Genomic DNA, 19,103 nt, shown 5'->3' with positions numbered 1-19,103 from the left:
AGCACAATGGCATTCTCCCTGCGGGCGGATTCAAACCTTGTCGCTTCAATATTAAGGTCGAAATCGGATTGACTACGTCCTATAAATGAACCATAACAGAGGTCGGCGGGATATTTAGAGATCTTCAAGAAAATGCAATGACGAAAGACTGGTTATAGTGGAATAAGTGAAATAAGTCAGTAAATCAGTGTTTTGTCAGTGTTACAGAGCAATCATATTCGTAACAGAAAAATACCACTGTGGTAATCAATCTAAATCAACATATAGGTACGTTTAGCAGGCCTATTCTATTATGGATGGCTTTATCTACGTGACAAAATATCCGTCACTTTTTAAAAGAGCGCGAATGAAAGCTGCTAATATTATAAATGCTAAAGTCAGCATTTATAATATTAGTAGGGATATATGACACAGATCATAATATTAATTTAATTGTTGATGTACTATTGTACTGATCTGACTGATAAAATGTACTGATCAAATATAATCTCTAAAATTTAGTTTATAATAACTAAGCCTACTTTTGAGTATTAGCTTCTACGCTTTTCTCTAAATATTTGTAGAATATTTTCACTGTCTATAAAATTTACGGAACCGTAATAAAAGTTCAAGTTCACGCTTGTTGGATTCACTGAATCGGAAAATTTTACGATTTGGCCCTCTCTGCAATTTTGCGTTTGTTAAGAAAATTAAATATGAAACGGCGAAACATTTAAGGCCGAGCTTTTTCAAATTAATTCATTTAAAAACGTTTAAAATTGTGCTCTCTTTGTTGAGAATTAAAATAAAGTTGTAGAGGTACTAATCTTATTTGGGAAATGGAATCACTTTAGTTCACTTTATTCCTAACAACTTTTGTTATATAAAATGCTCCAAAGCAAACTTTAAAAGTGTTGATTAAAAAACAACGTTGTCTATTAATGATGTAGTGTGTTATCTTAGCTAAACAATGCCCGAAACAAATAAACGATTGTTTTTTTTTATGTACAGTCAACGTCAAAGATATGTTTACGTTTTTCGCCTTATTACAAAGGGGTAAGGTGCAAAAGTGTAAACATATCTTTGACGTCGACTGTACATAATAGGAAGCAAACGAGCACACGAGTCGCCTGATGGGATGCAGTCATCACCGCCTAACCCCAAGGATATTACTAACATCAGAGGAGCCACTTATGCGTTGCCAACCTTTGAGAACCCTAAATACCTGCTGCTTAAAGAACTCCATGCAGGCGTGGCTCACTCCGCGATTTCGTCGCTTTGCTACAGGTAGCTAAAAGTCCATCCGTTCGACCCCAATTTTGGAGTTTGCCATAAGCCGCGCGTGGCGCTGTCGCCACCTAGCGGCCATATCTGTGCTGATCGTGACAGACGCGTTTTGTTAGAGAATGAGTCTTCTGTACCTAGTATGTACTATTATTTATTCTGTGCCCCATGTCATAGCACAAGGGAAATATCTCACAAGGTAACTCATTCCACAAATTGCACGTTCTAGGCAAAAACGTAGAAGATAACGTAGCATGTAGAACCGATGGCCATTGGAGAGGTTCTACCACCACAGTTCGACCACGTACCGGAAGGCGTAGCGTGGGTAGACCCCCCGCAAGGTAGACTGATGACCTAGTAAAGGTCGCGGGAGTCCGCTGGATGCGGGTAGCCCAAGACCGGTCATTGTGCCACTCTTTGGGGGAGGCCTATGTCCAGCAGTGGACGTCCTCTGGCTGATATGATGGGGATGATACTAATTTATTATATTACCTACCACCTGAAAACTCCGGCTGCGGAGTGCACCGCGCCCCCCGCCCCCGCTCTGTCAGCACGCGCGCAACGAGCGACGAGGCGGGCGGCGCGATCAGTGCACGAGTTGCAGTCGCCGCGAGCACTCGAGCTTGAGGAAGGACCCCAGACGGGCCCGAAACATGTCGCCAATAGCGACTAAAAATGCAATTGAGTGAAACCGTTGTCGTATAAACAATATTACCTACCTGTAAAGCCGTGCTTGGTTCCCTCTCGTGGTTGCAGTTGAGCGGCCACACTTGGGCGAGGCTCATGATGGCCTCATTGCAGAACTTCAGCCCCATCACCTCTTCGTCTTCACGTCCGTATCTGTAGCAAAATGAAACTTTGATAAATATTATTTATTTTTTGTGTAAATATCACTCATATTTTTGTAATATATTAATATGCAGGCCACGTGTTAAAGGATGCCACGCTAGACCGGGCTGAGGCCAGGCCGGAGCTTCCGGCGCTTTCTTAAAATGTTTCTAAATCACGCTGTCACGTAGACAAGAACGAACCTCATATCTGTACTGTGGAAAGCACCACGCGATCACCGATCAGCCGTCATATAGAAAATAACATGGCGGACGCCTCGGCCCGGGCTCGGCTCGGTCAAAGACATATGTAACTTCGTATAAGATGAATAAAGTCTAAGGAAAAAACGTGCCTCGGAAATCAAGAAAAAGTCATTCTCGGATAGATGCCGCACACACCTTTAGCCTATGCTCGGCTAGATGGCGTGACGACACCGTTTCATATTTAACAATTTTAACACATAGATATCAGTGAATGAATGATTGGATCAAAATGATAGATATCGACGTGTGTCGTGACGTGTGTCGATAGATGGCAGTAAATTTACTGTGACTACAAAATTTACAATGACAGGACCCCTCTATACTTATTATCTATTCTTTTTGGCTCGGTCTAGCATGAATCATCCTTACGCTACGTCTTACGTAGGCGAACAACGCGCGAACGCGGCGCGGCGCGGCGCGGCGAAATCAATCCTTTGATGCCCATAGAAGTGTCCTACGTAAGCGATCTCGTTGCGAACGCGGTGCGGCGCGATTTGCACGCAAATGTCAGGCGGCGCGGCGCGGCGCGGCGCGGCGCGGCGCGGCGGCGGCCGCTTTCGCCGCGCCGCGCCGCGCCGCGTTCGCGCGTTGTTCGCCTACGTAAGACGTAGCGTTAGCTGTGCCTAAGTACGAGTATGTCACCCGGACCATAAAGATACCTCATTCGTTCTAGTCTGCAAGTTTTGACGCGACACGGTAGAACATACTATGCAAACATAATAACCACCTACGAAAACGAATACATGCCCTATATATGTGTCGCTTAACATCAAACTCGGGTAAATCCATTCGACCCTCTGAGCAAATATCTACCCTATTACCTATTCATAATACCAAAATCGCATAATCTGACATATGGATTTACCCGAGTTTGAAGTTAAGCGACTCATATGCTGCTAAAATCAGAACCTTTATGTCTTTGCCGTCGTCGAAAAAAAGGTCGACCCTTAATGTAAACAAATATTTTCGGTATACTTAAGTCAATTTAAACTATCTATTTATACCATTCTCAAAACAAACTGTTCACAGACAGTTTGATTAAGTAATTTATGCAGAAACCCCAGATTACTTGTCTTTTAGATGGAACATATACGAAACATCGCGGTTACCTGGATAAAAAGTTAGATTATAGTTGTATACAGAGGACGGAATTGTCGTAGCATTTCGACCTCGTGGTCTTAGTAAACTGTTTATAAGCGGAGTCATTGAACAAGTAGTCTATGGCTCAAACTAAAAGCGTGTCTGAAAGGCCGAGAGAACATGAAACCATTTCCGCTCTTGCCCACTAAATGAATACTAATAGAGGTGAATTTAACAAACCATTAGTTTTCCATTTATGTATCTAGGAAGACCGCAATAAATGGAGGCGGTGATTTTCAGACCAGCTATCAAACATGACGTTTTTGGTTGAAGAAATTTAACTTTATGAAATAGAGATTGACCAGATATGTGACGTCCCACAGGTAAAGGTTCCTTATGGCGGTTGGCGCTTACGCTATTATTAACGCTGCTCTAATATTATTGCGGCGCTATGCGACGTAAGCGCCGGCCGCCATAAGGTGCCTTTTTCTGTGGAACGTCACATATCTTCACTATTTCATATTTAGTGAATCTCTAATTGATTTCCCGAATCGCGACGCCAGCTGCCATAAGGTACCTTTTGCAGTAGAACGTCACATTACTATTTCATATCTAGCGAGTCTCTAATTCATTTCCCGAATCGAGCCGACTGAAAGATCAGTATCGTAACTATCGGAAACTAATCGATACCTAAAATTCGAATTGACCTGACAGTTACGTTCGAGTATACAGGACCCCTATTCGACAAGCGACGTTTGACGTATCGTGTTGATCTCCCGTTGATGTGGGAAAAATCGTAAGTTCTCGAATACGTACAATGTCTAAATTTGACATTAACAATCCACAGTTAGGGTGACAAGCAAACCAAACCGACCCACCCCTAGTTTAGAGTTGAGTTTTGGTTGTACCAAATGATATTATCCACCGTTGATGGAATCAACACTCAGTATGCAATAAAATCAACTGTTGATTTGACGTGGATGCGAAATCTGACAGTTGTACGTGTCGAATTTGGCTCCTGGTATTACTGGCGGTATTCGGAGCAAACATCCCATACAACCATTTCCAGTCGCCGTTACGTCGCGGTGTAGACACATCTTGTGTCGACACCGTCTGTTTCGGTCACAATTCCAGTCGCAGAGTCGTCGCCGTGTCGACACAGTTACCAGAAATGGGGAAGGGTCGACACATGACACAAAGTGACATAAAGTGTGGTCGCCGTGTGCACACATTGTTACGAGTTTGCGACTACTTTATGCCAAAATCATTCGTTCATTCGTTCATTTTGTTCCTGTCAAATGGAAACTGTCAGATGGAAAAATAGTTAAATAAAAATAAGTGACATTAATACGCCATCTCTAAAACAGATTACAAGACGTAATTATATATTGTTTGCATTTATATTACAATAGGACTTAAATTATTATGGGGAATTAAACTGCTCGAGTGATTTGATAAACTAAGTGTAATATAATCAACGCGCCACCACATTGTTTTAGTTTAGCCGGAAATGAAATTGTTTATTTCTCAGTGCCTGTGTTCATAACTATATTATTTGATGCATTTTTAGTACTTCGATGCGTATACTATACTTAAATAACAGAAATAACGCTTTACATACTACGAAACTTGTTAATTATGATGTATAAATATGGTTTAAGGCTGAGAAATATTGCAGTCACAAAGTAGTCGCAAATGTTTCGACTTTGTGTCGACTCTGTGTAGACACATGACACGAGCTGTCAAAAGTAATAACAAAGTTAATGGATTTCCAAAATGGCTCCTTATGTTCATTTGTTTTCAGATATTCTCAAAGTGTAAAAATGCCGTGGTCAGAGATGGGCATTAATAGATTAACTGTTTAAATCCTCAAATTTTAATCGCGATTAGGTAGTTTAGTCGACCTAACATAGATTGAAATTGAATTAATCTGAATATTAATCGAATAAATTATCGATTAAATCTCGGTTGGAAGATGACATGGCCCCCTGTTTTTGTACGTAAAAATAATAGAAATGTCTTGCATGCAGATGGTAGCCAAACACTTTGTCATAAAAGTCGAGATGGGTGTCGATTTATTCGTTTTAGGGAGTGCCGATTTCGAAAATGATGACCATTTTGGAACCCAAAATGGCGGCCATGCACTGTGTCATAAAAGTCGTCATGGATGTCGTTTTATATGTTTTAGGGGGCCTCAATTTTGAAAATGATGACCATTTTGGAATCCAAAATGGCGGCCATGCACTATGCCATAAAAGTCGTCATGAGTGTCGTTTTATACGTTTTAGGAGGCGCAGATTTCAAAAATGATGACCGATTTGGATTCCAAGATGGCGGCCATGCACTATGTGATAAAAGTCGTCATGGATGTCGTTTTATAGGTTTTAGGGGGCCCCGATTTAGAAAATGATGACCATTCTGAAATCCAAAATGGCGGCCATGCACTATGTCATAAAAGTCGTCATGGGTGTCGTTTTATAGGTTTTGGGGGGCGCAGATTTAGAAAATGATGACCATAGTGGATTCCAAAATGGTGGCCATGCACTATGTCATAAAAGTCGTCATGGGTGTCGTTTTATAGGTTTTAGGGGGCGCAGATTTCGAAAACGATGACCATTTTGGATTCCAAGATGGCGGCCATGCACTATGTCATAAAAGTCGTCATGGATGTCGTTTTATAGGTTTTAGGGGGCCCCGATTTAGAAAATGATGACCATTCTGAAATCCAAAATGGCGGCCATGCACTATGTCATAAAAGTCGTCATGGGTGTCGTTTTATAGGTTTTGGGGGGCGCAGATTTAGAAAATGATGACCATTTTGGATTCCAAAATGGTGGCCATGCACTATGTCATAAAAGTCGTCATGGGTGTCGTTTTATAGGTTTTAGGGGGCGCAGATTTAGAAAACGATGACCATTTTGGATTCTAAGATGGCGGCCATGCACTATGTCATAAAAGTCGTCATGGGTGTCGTTTTCCTGATTTCGAAAACGATGACCATTTTGGAATCCAAAATGGCGGCCATGCAGTATGTCATAAAAGTCGTCATGGCTGTCGTTTTATAGGTTTTAGGGGGCCCCGATTTCGAAAATGATGACCATTTTGAAATCCAAAATGGCGGCCATGCACTATGTCATAAAAGTCGTCATGGGTGTCGTTTTCCTGATTTCGAAAATGATGACCATTTTGGAATCCAAAATGGCGGCCATGCAGTATGTCATAAAAGTCGTCATGGCTGTCGTTTTATAGGTTTTAGGGGGCCCCGATTTAGAAAATGATGACCACTTTGGAATCCAAGATGGTGGCCATGCACTATGTTAAAAGTCGACATGGATGTCGTTTTATTGGTCATGGTCATCATTTTCGAAATCTGCTCTTCCTAACACCTATAAATCAACATCTATGACGGCTTATATGACAAAGTGCACGGCAGACATCTTGGAATCGAAAATGGTCATCATTTTCGAATTCTGCACTCCCTAAAACCTATAAAACGATATCCATGACGACTTTTATGACAAAATACGTAGCCGCCATCTTGGATTATAAAATGATCAATGTTTTCGAATTCTGCACTCCCTAAAACGTATAAATCGACATCCGTGACGACGCAAGTTATCTTTATTTTCAGATCTAACAAATTGCTACAGAATACAAAGGACAAAAAAAGAAGCGAGGAGGTAATGAAACAAGCAAAAATACAGATGATTCCTCGACGCAATTGGATGCTTCTTAAATTGTGTCCAGATTTTTTTGTCAAAAAAGTTTTTATTTTTCACATATTACTCTCACAAGTTCCGTGACATTTCGACCTTGTAATTTTTTAAGTAAATGTTTTTGTTTATCTATGAGGATCTCACTAGAATAATATAATCAAGGTATGTTTATATTTGATGATTGAAATAGTAACGCAAAAAAAATATATATATATATATATTTGTGTCTTATATTCCTGCCGAAGACTTTTATTTTTCCTTTTCCTTCTACACAAGTTTGGCCAAGTACTTAATAAGAATTTAGGGCTCTCAATTTTATTTTGACTTCTACAACAGTAAAGCTACGAGGCCATGTTTGGTATCTTTTACGTATAAATTCGCAGTACCAAATTTAGTTAAGGTATCACATTGACACCATTCCAAAGTAAAAACATATAAACTTATTAAAATACTTTCTTTTAAACTCATCTTCACGCTTAAACTGCTGAACAGTTTTAATTTAAATTTAGTACACATATATTTTGAGTCCCGAGACAGGACATAATAAGTTATCTCAAAAATCATCCTTTAAAGGTGTGAAATGAGGTGTAGGGGGGAATTTAGAATTGACTTCTAGAAGTAAATACTGTTTAAGTTTAGGTTTGAAGTCATGTTTTTTATCATTTTTAACTAAATCAAAGATGTAGACCATCCCAAATTTCATATAAATCGGTTCAGCGGTTATTGATTTCCCGTACAAATTTCCACGCCACTTTTCACACCTTCAAAAGATGATTTTGCTTATAAGGTCTATCCTATGTCCTGCTCCTGTTCCGGGACGCAAACTATTTCTATACCAAATTTCAACGAAATCGGTTCAGCGGTTAAGCGTCAAGAGGAGTTTAAAAAAACCGGCCAAGTGCGAGTCGGACTCGCGTATTAAGGGTTCCGTACATTAAGTCCGACTCGCGCTTGACTGCACATTTCTAATAGGTTTTCCTGTCATCTATAGGTAAAGAACTATTTTGTGTATTCAGACGGACAGACATACAGACGCACGAGTGATCCTATAAGGATTCCGTTTTTTGCTTTTGAGGTACGGAACCCTAAAAAGTTTTTTTTTAATTTTGTGGAATGGTGTCAATGTGATACCTTAAATGGATTCAGCAACCCAGATTTATACGAAAACGATACCATACACGGCCTAGCACCTTCACTGATGTAGATATATCAAAATAAAATTGAAAAATTGAGAGCCCTAAATAAACTTTCAAGAGCGGATACTCAAAAACTATTCAACATATCGAAAAAATTGACTGATAAACTTGTAACAAATGAAATTAACTTTCATTTTGTATAAGTGGCCATGTCGCTAAGATGCATAGTTTCCGAGATATAATCAAAAAACCGGAAAATGGGACCTTCAAAGCCCCCTCTCTTCCCCCCGCTCAAGGGCTACGGCCGGGGACTTTTGATATGTTCACCTCCTAACTTGTCCAAACCAAGTTACGGAGTCAAAAATTGTGTTCCGAGCATTTCCCTCTACAACTTTTTGGAGCATTCGTTGGCTGACCTAAGTAGCTTTAGCCCGGGAAGTAGTGTCATAAGGTGCAAATTTTGGTATCGGATGAATTCCCTTAGCACAGATGTAATATACGTAAAGCTAAGCTAATTGAGCCCGGTAGACATCCGCCACCCCCTGGCAGGTAGGCAGGGGGGCAGTCAAAGTAATTTGTAATGGATTCAAGCTTTGAACTCCTTTTTAACCCCCTTAGAGGATGAATTTTTAAAAACGCTGAAATTACTTTTCCTGTATTCTAATAATATGCGCATATACTCGTAAAAAGTTTCAAGCCCCACACTTGAAAAAAATGTTGATCTCCATACAAATTTTCAACCCCTATTTCACCACCTTAGAGGATAAAGTTTCAAAAACGCTGAAATTAGTTTTTTTTGTATTTTAATAATATATCTTTTAACGAAGTTTGAAATTCCTAGCTTAAAATAAAACATGAACTCCATATAAACTTTCGTCCCCTTTTTAACCCCCTTAGGGGTTGAATTTTTTAAAATCGCTTCTTATCTCTTGTACACATTATAAATGTAACCTGGTGTGCAAATTTCAACTTTCTAGCAATTGTAGTTTCTGCTGATAATATTAATAATTGAATAAAAAATTGCAAACCGATTTTGATTTGTTCGTCAATATTTTTGTTTTTTTCTATTAAACTGTACATTAAATGTCTCAAAAATGAATTCCTTATGCCCGATTTATCTGGAAATGATACCAAACTCGAGGTGGTAGGTACATAGAAGCCGATATGCAGCGTGTAACTTTGGATGCTCCCCTGCTTACCCACAAGGGGGTGGCGTTTGGCTACCGGGCTGGATTGGCTTAGCTTTACGTATACTACATCTGTGCCAAGTGAATTCATCCGATACCAAAATTTGCACGTCCCATACATTGGGTGACACTGCTTACCTCACTACTTATTGCATTTCTTTAAAAACTTTTCTGTAAAAGGTTGACGGGTGTTGGGTGTTTATATGGTTTTGGTCGATTATTATCATTTGCATCGCCCAATGATGACTTACTAGAATTACGAGCACACGAGACACTAATAGTAGTTTGACAAACCTTGGTTTTCAAGAGGTATTTTATATTGACATTTGCTGTCACAAATTTGCTGTCAGATTTAGTCGCAAACCGCACGCAAAGTGCACACAAATGTGTCGACACCTTGTTACGGAAAAGTGTACACACGGCGACGACACTTTGTTTCGAAACAATTCTAGACACATTGTGTGGACTCTGTTACGACACTTCTGACATTTAGTTACCACTTTGATGATTCTGCGACTGGAATGGTTATATGGGATGTTTTCAACAACAGGACCCCTATTCGACAAGCGACGTTTGACGTATCGTGTTGATCTCCCGTTGATTTGGGAAAAATCATAAGTTCTCGAATACGTACAATGTCAAAATTTCACATTAACAATCCACAGTTAGGGTGACAAGCAAACCAAACCGAACCACCCTTAGTTTAGAGTGGAGTTTTGGTTGTAATCATATTATCCACCGTTGATGGAATCAACACTCAGTATGCGATAAAATCAACTGTTGATTTGACGTGGATGCGAAATCTGACAGTTGTACGTGTCGAATTTGGCTCCTGGTATTTCTGGCGGTATTCGGAGCAAACATGTTTTCAACAACAGGACACTATTCTTATTTGAATAAGCTGTTTAGTGGAACTAATTATTGCGATTTGAAAATTTTAAATATCGTTATTATTCAAAACAAAGAAACACAAGAAAAAACATTGTATAAACACTAACTATTCTCTGAGATTACATTATTTTGTAATACTTAGCAGGTGAATACTTAGGTAACTAGTTTTTGGAAACAGCAATTGAGGCTGCACTTGAAAATGTTATTCAATTAAATAGGATGAGAATTCCTAATTAAAATAAAATAATACAAGAACATGGACTCCTAATAACCGATTCATATATTTTTATACTCAATAAAAGCACAAAAAGATAATATTGTTACGGATTAAAGCGTTATTGCACTCACGGTGTATTATATAACACTTTCGCCCTTGAGCGAAAAATGGAAGAAGAAAATCTTTATTGCCGGTCCTGGCGAGAATAAGACGCCTTTTCAGATAATAATTTTATGGATGAAATCTGAAATTGTAACAAGATACCATTTATATTTTACGTATATTTTAGTATTCCTCGTTTTTCAACTTAAAGCATTTATGCGCTCAAGATCTATGAAAATAGGTCATGTTCTAAGGATATCTAGTATATCTACTGGCATGATATATTTACTCGGCTTCACGTGACATGTATTGCAGCAGTATGAAAGGGACAAACGATTATTAACATGAATCTAGTATTAAACTGGATTGGGCATGAGTGGTGGGGATAACAGACAGAACGGGATAGTCTTATGTATCTTTCAGTAGGAGTAGCAGCGAAAGCGCTATTATTGTTTCTCCTTATCACAGTCTCACATTTTATTTGTTCCCCACCTTTTTTTTAGTATTGATAATGGTGGGCAACAAATGAATTCGACCAATCACAGTGTCGCATTTGCATATGTTTTGTCCCTCACGGAGGCACGCGTATACCACTTCTATAGGATGCTACTTCTATGATTATTAAGGACTTGTCAACTTTAGTAAACGTTTATTATGAATGAGGGGGTTAGAAATTTATCAGGAGCGCGATATTTTCGTATTGTATTAAGTACCAAAATTATATATAGGCACAGAATAAATAATAGTACTAGGTACAGAAGACTCACTTTCTAATAAAATCTCACTTTCAGATATGGCCGCTAGGTGGCGACAGCGCCACGCGCGGCTTATGGCTTTCCCCAAAATTGGGGCGGAACGGATGTATATATTTTAGCTACCTGTAGCAAAGCGACGAAATCGCGGAGTGAGCCACGCCTGATATAGGTAAGTACTAATAGGAATGGAACAAAGAAAAGTTTTAAAATGTATGAGTAGAAATAACATAAAAGTGTCATTTTTCGAGAAATGCTCTCCTACTGTAGGTACGTATTCTCTTGATAAAAACTTAGTTAACCTCAAAAGTTTCTTTGTAAGCGCTATTAGTAGTTTTTTAATGAACTTGAAACTGAGAGGGGACGATTCAACTTCTCCTTGCCAACTTGCTCTAATTAGTTTCCAACTTTACCGGCAATGGACTTAGAAAAGTTCTGATACTGTACCTACGCTAAAGGATGACTCACGCTAGACCGGGCCGTGCCCGGACCGGGGCGGGCCGGAGCGAGCCGACGCAGGAGCTGTCAGGAGCGCCACCGTGACCGGGCCGTTCCGGGGCCGGGGTGTCAAGGCCACCCGTTTATTACATTAACACTAGTGCTGTCCGAGCAATGTCCGAGCCTCTAGTGTTTAAGTACATGTAGGAACTCGAGTCCTTTGAGTCTGAATTTGATGTAGGCACAGCTCGTTTTTACAAGACTCTGCGCTTAAAAAACTTCTCCCGACTTCTGTCCTTTGTAGTCCTTTTTAAGAGCAACTCAAAAGGACTCGAGCCTCCAAATAAAGACTCCGTGAAAAAATTTATAGGTTTTTCCTATATAACAGTAACGAAATTAAGCGTTATTTTATGATTTATGTACGTATCTAATCTACAAATTATACATAAAGACAATGCATTTCGGTTTTTTTTTTGTAAAAATACGAGAGTTCTCTGAAAAGTACTCAAGTCTCTACAAGAGACTTTGGTCTCTATCTAGTTGAAAAGAACTCGAGTTTAAACTTAATTATAAGAGTCAGAAAATTGAGTAGTCTTCAAGCAGAAGATTCAAAGGATTCGAGTCCTACCCAGCCCTATCCGAGCCGACCGGGACGTCCGAGCCGACTGTTCATGACAAATGTCATAATAAATGTCAATCAGATTGAAAACAATGGTTCGATCGGAAGCAAGCGGATATGGAAGGAAATAATATAATCAAAATATTGGCCCTAGCTGCCTTAATGACTGATTACGTCGACACGTTCGGAAAAATAAGAATAGGTACATACAACATGATGTAAAGAGCTTTATTTACATATGACTCAAGATTCTTTCGAAGCCACGTCCACACGGCAGAATTAAACAACGTTTGGTAAAACAAAAACAAGATTTCAGAAACCAATATCCAGCATTCACCGTCTGGCTCTCTGCTTCAGGTAAGATATGGAAATACAGTGCATGTACCTATTAATAAATATGTATAATCATGTGCCGAAGAATATTAAGCTATTAAGAGGAAAGGGAATGACCGGTTCTCCATACAAACATAGTTCCCGTTTTCCTCAGTGGATATTGATATTATGGAATATTTAGGTAGTCGTCAGCAAACTGTAGTGGTACCCAATGCATTTAGTTACATTCTACAAATGTAGATTTTTCAGCTTATCTGGTTTTGACATTATTTTCTCCCATCAATGCCACGTTCTTCAGTGTTCATGTGTTCAGTTCAGATATGTTCAATTTCAGGAACCCATGCATGAAAAACGAGTTTAAAAGAGGAGAAATTTCCAATGGCTGCGACGAAGTAACAAAAATTTAAAAAGTATCGGTATAAGATAATTATCTACAAGCTGTTTTCGGCCACAGCGAATACAGTACCACCACTAAGAATGTCGGTGGTGCGCTCTCAATAAAATAAGTAAGTAAATAAAAACTATTAAGCTCGTTACACTAAGATAGAATTGTGTCGGTTACAAAAAATAAACTATCTACTTACTTACTTTCATCTGGTGAAACAGAAGCCAAGATGGCAAAAACGGAACCCTTACAGTTTCGTCATGTCCGTCTGTCTGCCTGTCAGTCTGTCTCTGTCTGTCTGTCTGTCCATATGTCACAGCTATTTTACTCAAAAAGTATAAGGTAACGATTTGGAAATTAGGTATATTTTGTAAGTCGTGCAGAAGAAGATAACAATATAATTGATTTTGTATATGTCAATTCCAGATTTTCTGTTACTTATAAGTATGTATGCAGCAGTTTTCATTTCACTACCCCGCCGAGTCTGTCTGTTTGTGTGGATGTATGTTCGCGATAAACTCAAAAACTACTGAACGGATTCTCATGCGGTATTAACCTATCAATAGAGTGATTCTTGAGAAAGGTTTCGGTGTATACATTTTTAAGGTTTTGTGTAACCCTTCTGAAGCCAGGATAGGTTGCTAGTTTATATTTATTCATTAGCTTGCATTGCAATGGCACTTTAGGCTTAGCCTATAAGTACTAAGATTCTAATGCTTAGATCTAATATTAAAAAAAGTCCTTCTTTGGTCCGACTCTTAAATAATATGTTTGGACTCTTTTCTTATGCCTTTTTACATTTTACGACTTTTAAATCAAAGAGCATATAATCACTACGTTTTAAGAGTCGGCACTCTCGAACAATCCTCGAACCGAATTATGAACGTACATATCCCAACACACCAAATACAGGCTTAAAGATCTCGCATCCAGGCCATAATTGTTAAAAAAAGAAAAACCACACAATACTACCAACACAAAAAAAAACAACGCTAGGGCTCGACACTTCCAGTACCTACTGTTTATCGATATCGATAAATGTGCGATACGTGCTGCTGTATTTACCTACTGTACTACAGCTTGGCAAAAAAGAGTAGATATGGAACTAATTTTTTTTTGCTCTTACAACACTGTTTAATATGTCAGTTGTTAGTATCTATGTTGTCAACAGTGTTGGTTTATTTTCGTATTTATTGTATTGTTTAAATTTATCGTCAGTAAACTGTTGTTATTGTGGCAAATGATGAACAGGACGATCCGAAGTGGCACCCGCCAGGTTATTTATAACGTTTACAGGCGGTGTCTGGCAGAATTTGAAGCCAAAACCTTGTTGTCGGAACTGGACAATGTTTACCAAAGAACGGCTGAGATGACAGGTTTGTAATGATTTTAGAATACTAAAAATGGTGAACTCTGGCGTAATTTACAAAATCCCCATGTTTTTCAAGTTTTAATAACTGTTTTCTTGAAAATTCAATCAATACCAAAGGTTATGTTTTTAAGGTTATGTGTAATATGTTAACAAACCAACCAACTTGGTACTTGCGATTTGCGATATATTTTTATAATGTAAATGTTTTGTAAATTATATTAAATATGTGACTATTATAACTGTATTAACTAGAAATTATAATTAACTCTTCTTTATATTTATTCAATCAGGTAAACTACTGTAAGGAGAATTGTATTAGAAGATGACCTTAACAATGCTGTGTTTGCAACGCCTGGAAAACGCCGAAAGGGGCGTCCAAAAAAGGAACTGGACAATTTCGACCTATGTGCCATTAGGCAAAAGGTTCAATTTTTTGATGGGCTTTGATGGTAGCCGGGGAACACCTGAGAATACTACTTCATGCTCTTCTGTTCAATCTTGCTGCATCACGATAACGCCTCTTCACATAAGTCCCTCAGAACAAAGGCGTTTATTGAGAAAGCTGGGATAGAAACCTTACCACTTCCACCCTACAGTCCTGACTTAGCTCCCTGCGATTTCTTTTTGTATCCGGTGGTGAAAGAAAAAATAACGGAAGTTTTTTTCAAGTGCTGAAGAAGCCGTGGCTGCATATGAAGAAGCAATTTCGGACCTATCTGATGAAGACTGGCAAAAGTGCTTCCAAAGTTGGTTCAGACGAATGGAAATTTGTATAGAGAGTAATGGAGAGTATTTTGAAAAAATGTAAAATAAATAATACTAATATCTTCAATAGCTTTTTTTATGTCAAAATTTATTGAGTGACCTACGTAAATGATCATATTAGATTGATAACTGTTAGATATAATTTGTGGCTACTTATTTTTAAAATGTGTTTTTCAATTAAAAGACGCATCAATATTGTTTACCTTATTTCTAATGCTAACAAAAAGGAACATTACAAAAACTCAAAATTTGTATTTCCAGTACCTACCTGCTGATGAGAGTGGAGTCCACTTTCTTGACTTACCTATATTATCCAAAATCGGTTCCGACGTTGTCAAATATGGGGTGTGTGCAAATTTGGCATTCGAATAACCAATAGTCACAACTTTTGGGAAGAGTCGATACAAACAAGAACATTAAATCTGTCCATGGCCCAAGTATCAATATCTCTAGGTCGTACTATTTGTGTTGCCATGTAAGCGACAGTGGCGCCCCTATTAATTTCTACTCTTTTTTGCCAGGCTGTACCTATTAATAAAATAAAAGAACATTATATATATATAAACAATTTTATTTTACATGATAAAAATAACATAGTTTATTATTCAAGTAGGCATATTACAATATGCTGAATTCGCGCGCATTCTTTTTTAATCTGGTCCCTTTTTATTGAAGGCACTGGATGGAGAATGATTTCCACAAATGAACTTGTTTCCATTCAGCTTTTGAATAGGTAAATAAATACGCCAAATCCTCATTTCCTTTTCCTCAGCTTTGCCCATAATCGACATCTGAAATAAAGAGATTATCGATAAAATTGGTCGTACACTATTCGTGTCATAGGTTACTTAGTTTTTTACTTAAAAATACTTTATTCACAAAATATTTTCGTTTTAATCATGGATTGTACACGACTAAAACTAATTAAATTAGTAACTGTTAACGACTCAAAGTAAAAAATGAAAATATTGCATACAAACATCAGTTTACCGACCTGTTCGGATCAAGTTGGAAATTTGGCCAAAAATGCGTCAGTAGTTAGTCTTCTTACACACCCACTACAAACTTCACATTTCCTTAAAGATTTGGCCCCCATTTAAATAACAGCTAAAGTTATTTTACCAATTACAATAAAAAATAACCACGTATTTCCACGTTCACGACAATTCAAATGACGTTTGACGTTTTACTACCAATCATACCAACCTAAAGAAAAGTAAGTATAATACGTCTATGTTAAAAACAAGTATGGTATGTGCCACCAAAATGCAACAGCAGTCATTTTAATTCGATAAGATTATTTCTATGCCTCAATGTTGGTAACAAGGGCTTTCATAATATATCAAAGTATGGGGTGTCGATGGGCTGTTTTAAATATTTGACGCTGTCATGTTTTTCGAATAGTATAATAAACATGTCAAAAGAAAAAATAGTGATATTAAATTTGTAGAAAGATACTAAATGTATTTGAATACGCAAGAACACGTTGAATGCAGGTAATGTATCGTGTTACCCCGCGCGTCAAGGTATTGGCAAAAATAGGTATGATTATGGTGTAGTGCCGTTTGAATCTGCATAGGAACCCGCTTTCGCCTTTGTAATACCTATATATTAGTATCTTCGAGCAACACCAGCTTCCGACACATCGGAAGGGAGGGGCCCAAGCGATATCTTAACATGCAAATCATTCTGCCATTTTTCGCGGGGGGGGGGGATGGTTTTTAAAATATTTGTAAGTATATTGTATGTACGTAGGTTTGTCTGTAAGTATATTTTTTGGTTCTAGAAGTAATACCTAGTAACCTTAACAGTGATGTCTTTCACGTTTTTTTTTCAAGTAGGTACGTACTACTTGCATACGTGAGAAATAAGAAGAGGAGTAAAATAAATTTAATATTACTACACATACGTACACATACGTATGTCCAAAGAAAGAGCGCTATGATAAGCAAAAGTTATTTTTTAGGGTTCCGTATCTCAAAAGGAAAACACGGAACCCTTAAAGGATCACTTCCGTCCATCTGTCTGCCCGTCTGCCCGTCTGTCCATCCGTCCGTCCGTCGGTCTGTCCGTCTGTCCGTCCGTCCGTCTGTCCGTCTGCCCGTCCGGCCGTCTGTCTGTCGATACCCTTTATTTCGGGAACGGGTCCGTATTGAGTTGAAACCTTTTATATACTCCTAGACTTCGTAGCGTAGACCTACGGTCCTGTGAAGATAAATCAAATAGTAATAATTATTATGTATGTATGTATGTAATGTACCTACAGTATTTCCAAAAAACAGCGCTATATAAGGTTTCGGTGCTTAGGTACAGTCTCCATCAGATATATCGGAGCGGCCAGATATACAATTAATTGTATTATAAACGATTTTTTTTTCATGTACCATGGACATTCCTCGATGGCACCAAGTTGCAACCGGAAAGCGATGATCACTCGGAAAATCAAGACTGTAGTAGCCACATCTAAGGAGATCATGAATACCTATTCAATAAATTTTTATTCTTTGCTGTTTGATATGTAATAATAAGTTTTTGGCAAAAATTTCATTTTTGGTACAAGCTTTTATCGTCGACTGTACTTTTCTCCACAGGCAACTAATACTCATCGAGACAATTCTAAAATCCCCAAACACAATTACTTAGGTTTCGTTGTTTTATCACAGAGTTCCTATGGCCACCTCCGGTCTCCATCATCAGATCAGCTCGATGACACCATAATATTGCATAGTCACCCGACTTACAATCGAAAACCGGGAAGTGGATCAAATTTAACTTGCAAGATTTGATTACAGACAGACAGACAGACAACAGTCAGGTGAAACTAAATAAAAGCTTGTAAAAATGCGGTATAATCCAAGATTTCACAGGTCCACCCGCCATCCTGACATCAGAATGGCGGGTGGAACTTTTTTGTTAAATATCTCGTTTCCGGGAGAAGTACACTGGATTCTATTAAAAGTACAATAATTTGTACACCGAAGGTACAATATGTTTATAAATATTTCGTTCAAATTCGCTGAGGTCCACCCGCCATCCTGACGCTCACGGAATGGCCGTCCCTAGCAGAATTGTAATTTAAATTGTTGCACACGCAGTATACCCTGGTTTGATTCTTATACAGTCAGGGTTATAACCGCGAACCACTTCATTAATTAATATCCCACCAAAAACATAAATGTAAAAAAGGAGAGCCAAGTTCAATACAAAAATTATGCTTGGCTGTGGGGCTCGCCGCAAAAAGAATGGAGATCTAAATGAGTGCCACTGCCAAGTTCTATGCAAAATCCAAATATGTATTTATAGGAACAAAATAACATTATAAACAAGTATTAAACTCTATTTCCTTGCTTTATTGGATACCTATAACAATTGCTGTTATTTAAAAAAATGTGAGATCTTAAAGTAGGTTAGATTTGACTTGGCCAGTTTTCATTATATCAATCATTTTATATATATTGTAATTCTGATAAAACCTGGCCAAGCCAAATCTAACCTACTTTAAGATCTCACATTTTTTTAAATAACAGCAATTGTTATAGGTATCCAATAAAGCAAGGAAATAGAGTTTAATACTTGTTTATAATGTTATTTTGGTCCTATAAATACATATTTGGATTTTGCATAGAACTTGACAGTGGCACTCATTTAGATCTCCATTCTTTTTGCGGCGAGCCCCACAGCCAAGCATAATTTTTGTATTGAACTTGGCTCTCCTTTTTTACATTTATGTTTTTGGTGGGATATCAATACTTTTTG

At 38.2% G+C, this 19,103-nt stretch overlaps 1 protein-coding gene and 1 long non-coding RNA gene across 2 annotated transcripts in view; one reads left to right on the top strand and one right to left on the bottom strand.

Annotated features, from left to right (window-relative positions):
• The window catches only part of LOC134678127 (phosrestin-2-like), an 80,833-nt gene that overhangs the window by 34,649 nt on the left and 27,081 nt on the right, over positions 1-19,103 (bottom strand). The window contains exon 4 of the mRNA XM_063536576.1: positions 1,983-2,103. Within this exon, the coding sequence (XP_063392646.1) occupies positions 1,983-2,103 (121 nt within the window). The remainder of the gene's footprint in view (positions 1-1,982; positions 2,104-19,103) is intronic.
• Positions 14,362-15,414, top strand: LOC134678650 (uncharacterized). The gene is made up of 2 exons (XR_010100220.1): positions 14,362-14,586; positions 14,873-15,414. It is a non-coding gene; the product is annotated as an uncharacterized LOC134678650 (long non-coding RNA).

Source organism: Cydia fagiglandana, chromosome Z, assembly GCF_963556715.1.
Source record: "Cydia fagiglandana chromosome Z, ilCydFagi1.1, whole genome shotgun sequence".
Lineage (NCBI taxonomy): Eukaryota > Metazoa > Arthropoda > Insecta > Lepidoptera > Tortricidae > Cydia > Cydia fagiglandana.
This window is presented reverse-complemented; position numbering and strand designations above follow the sequence as displayed.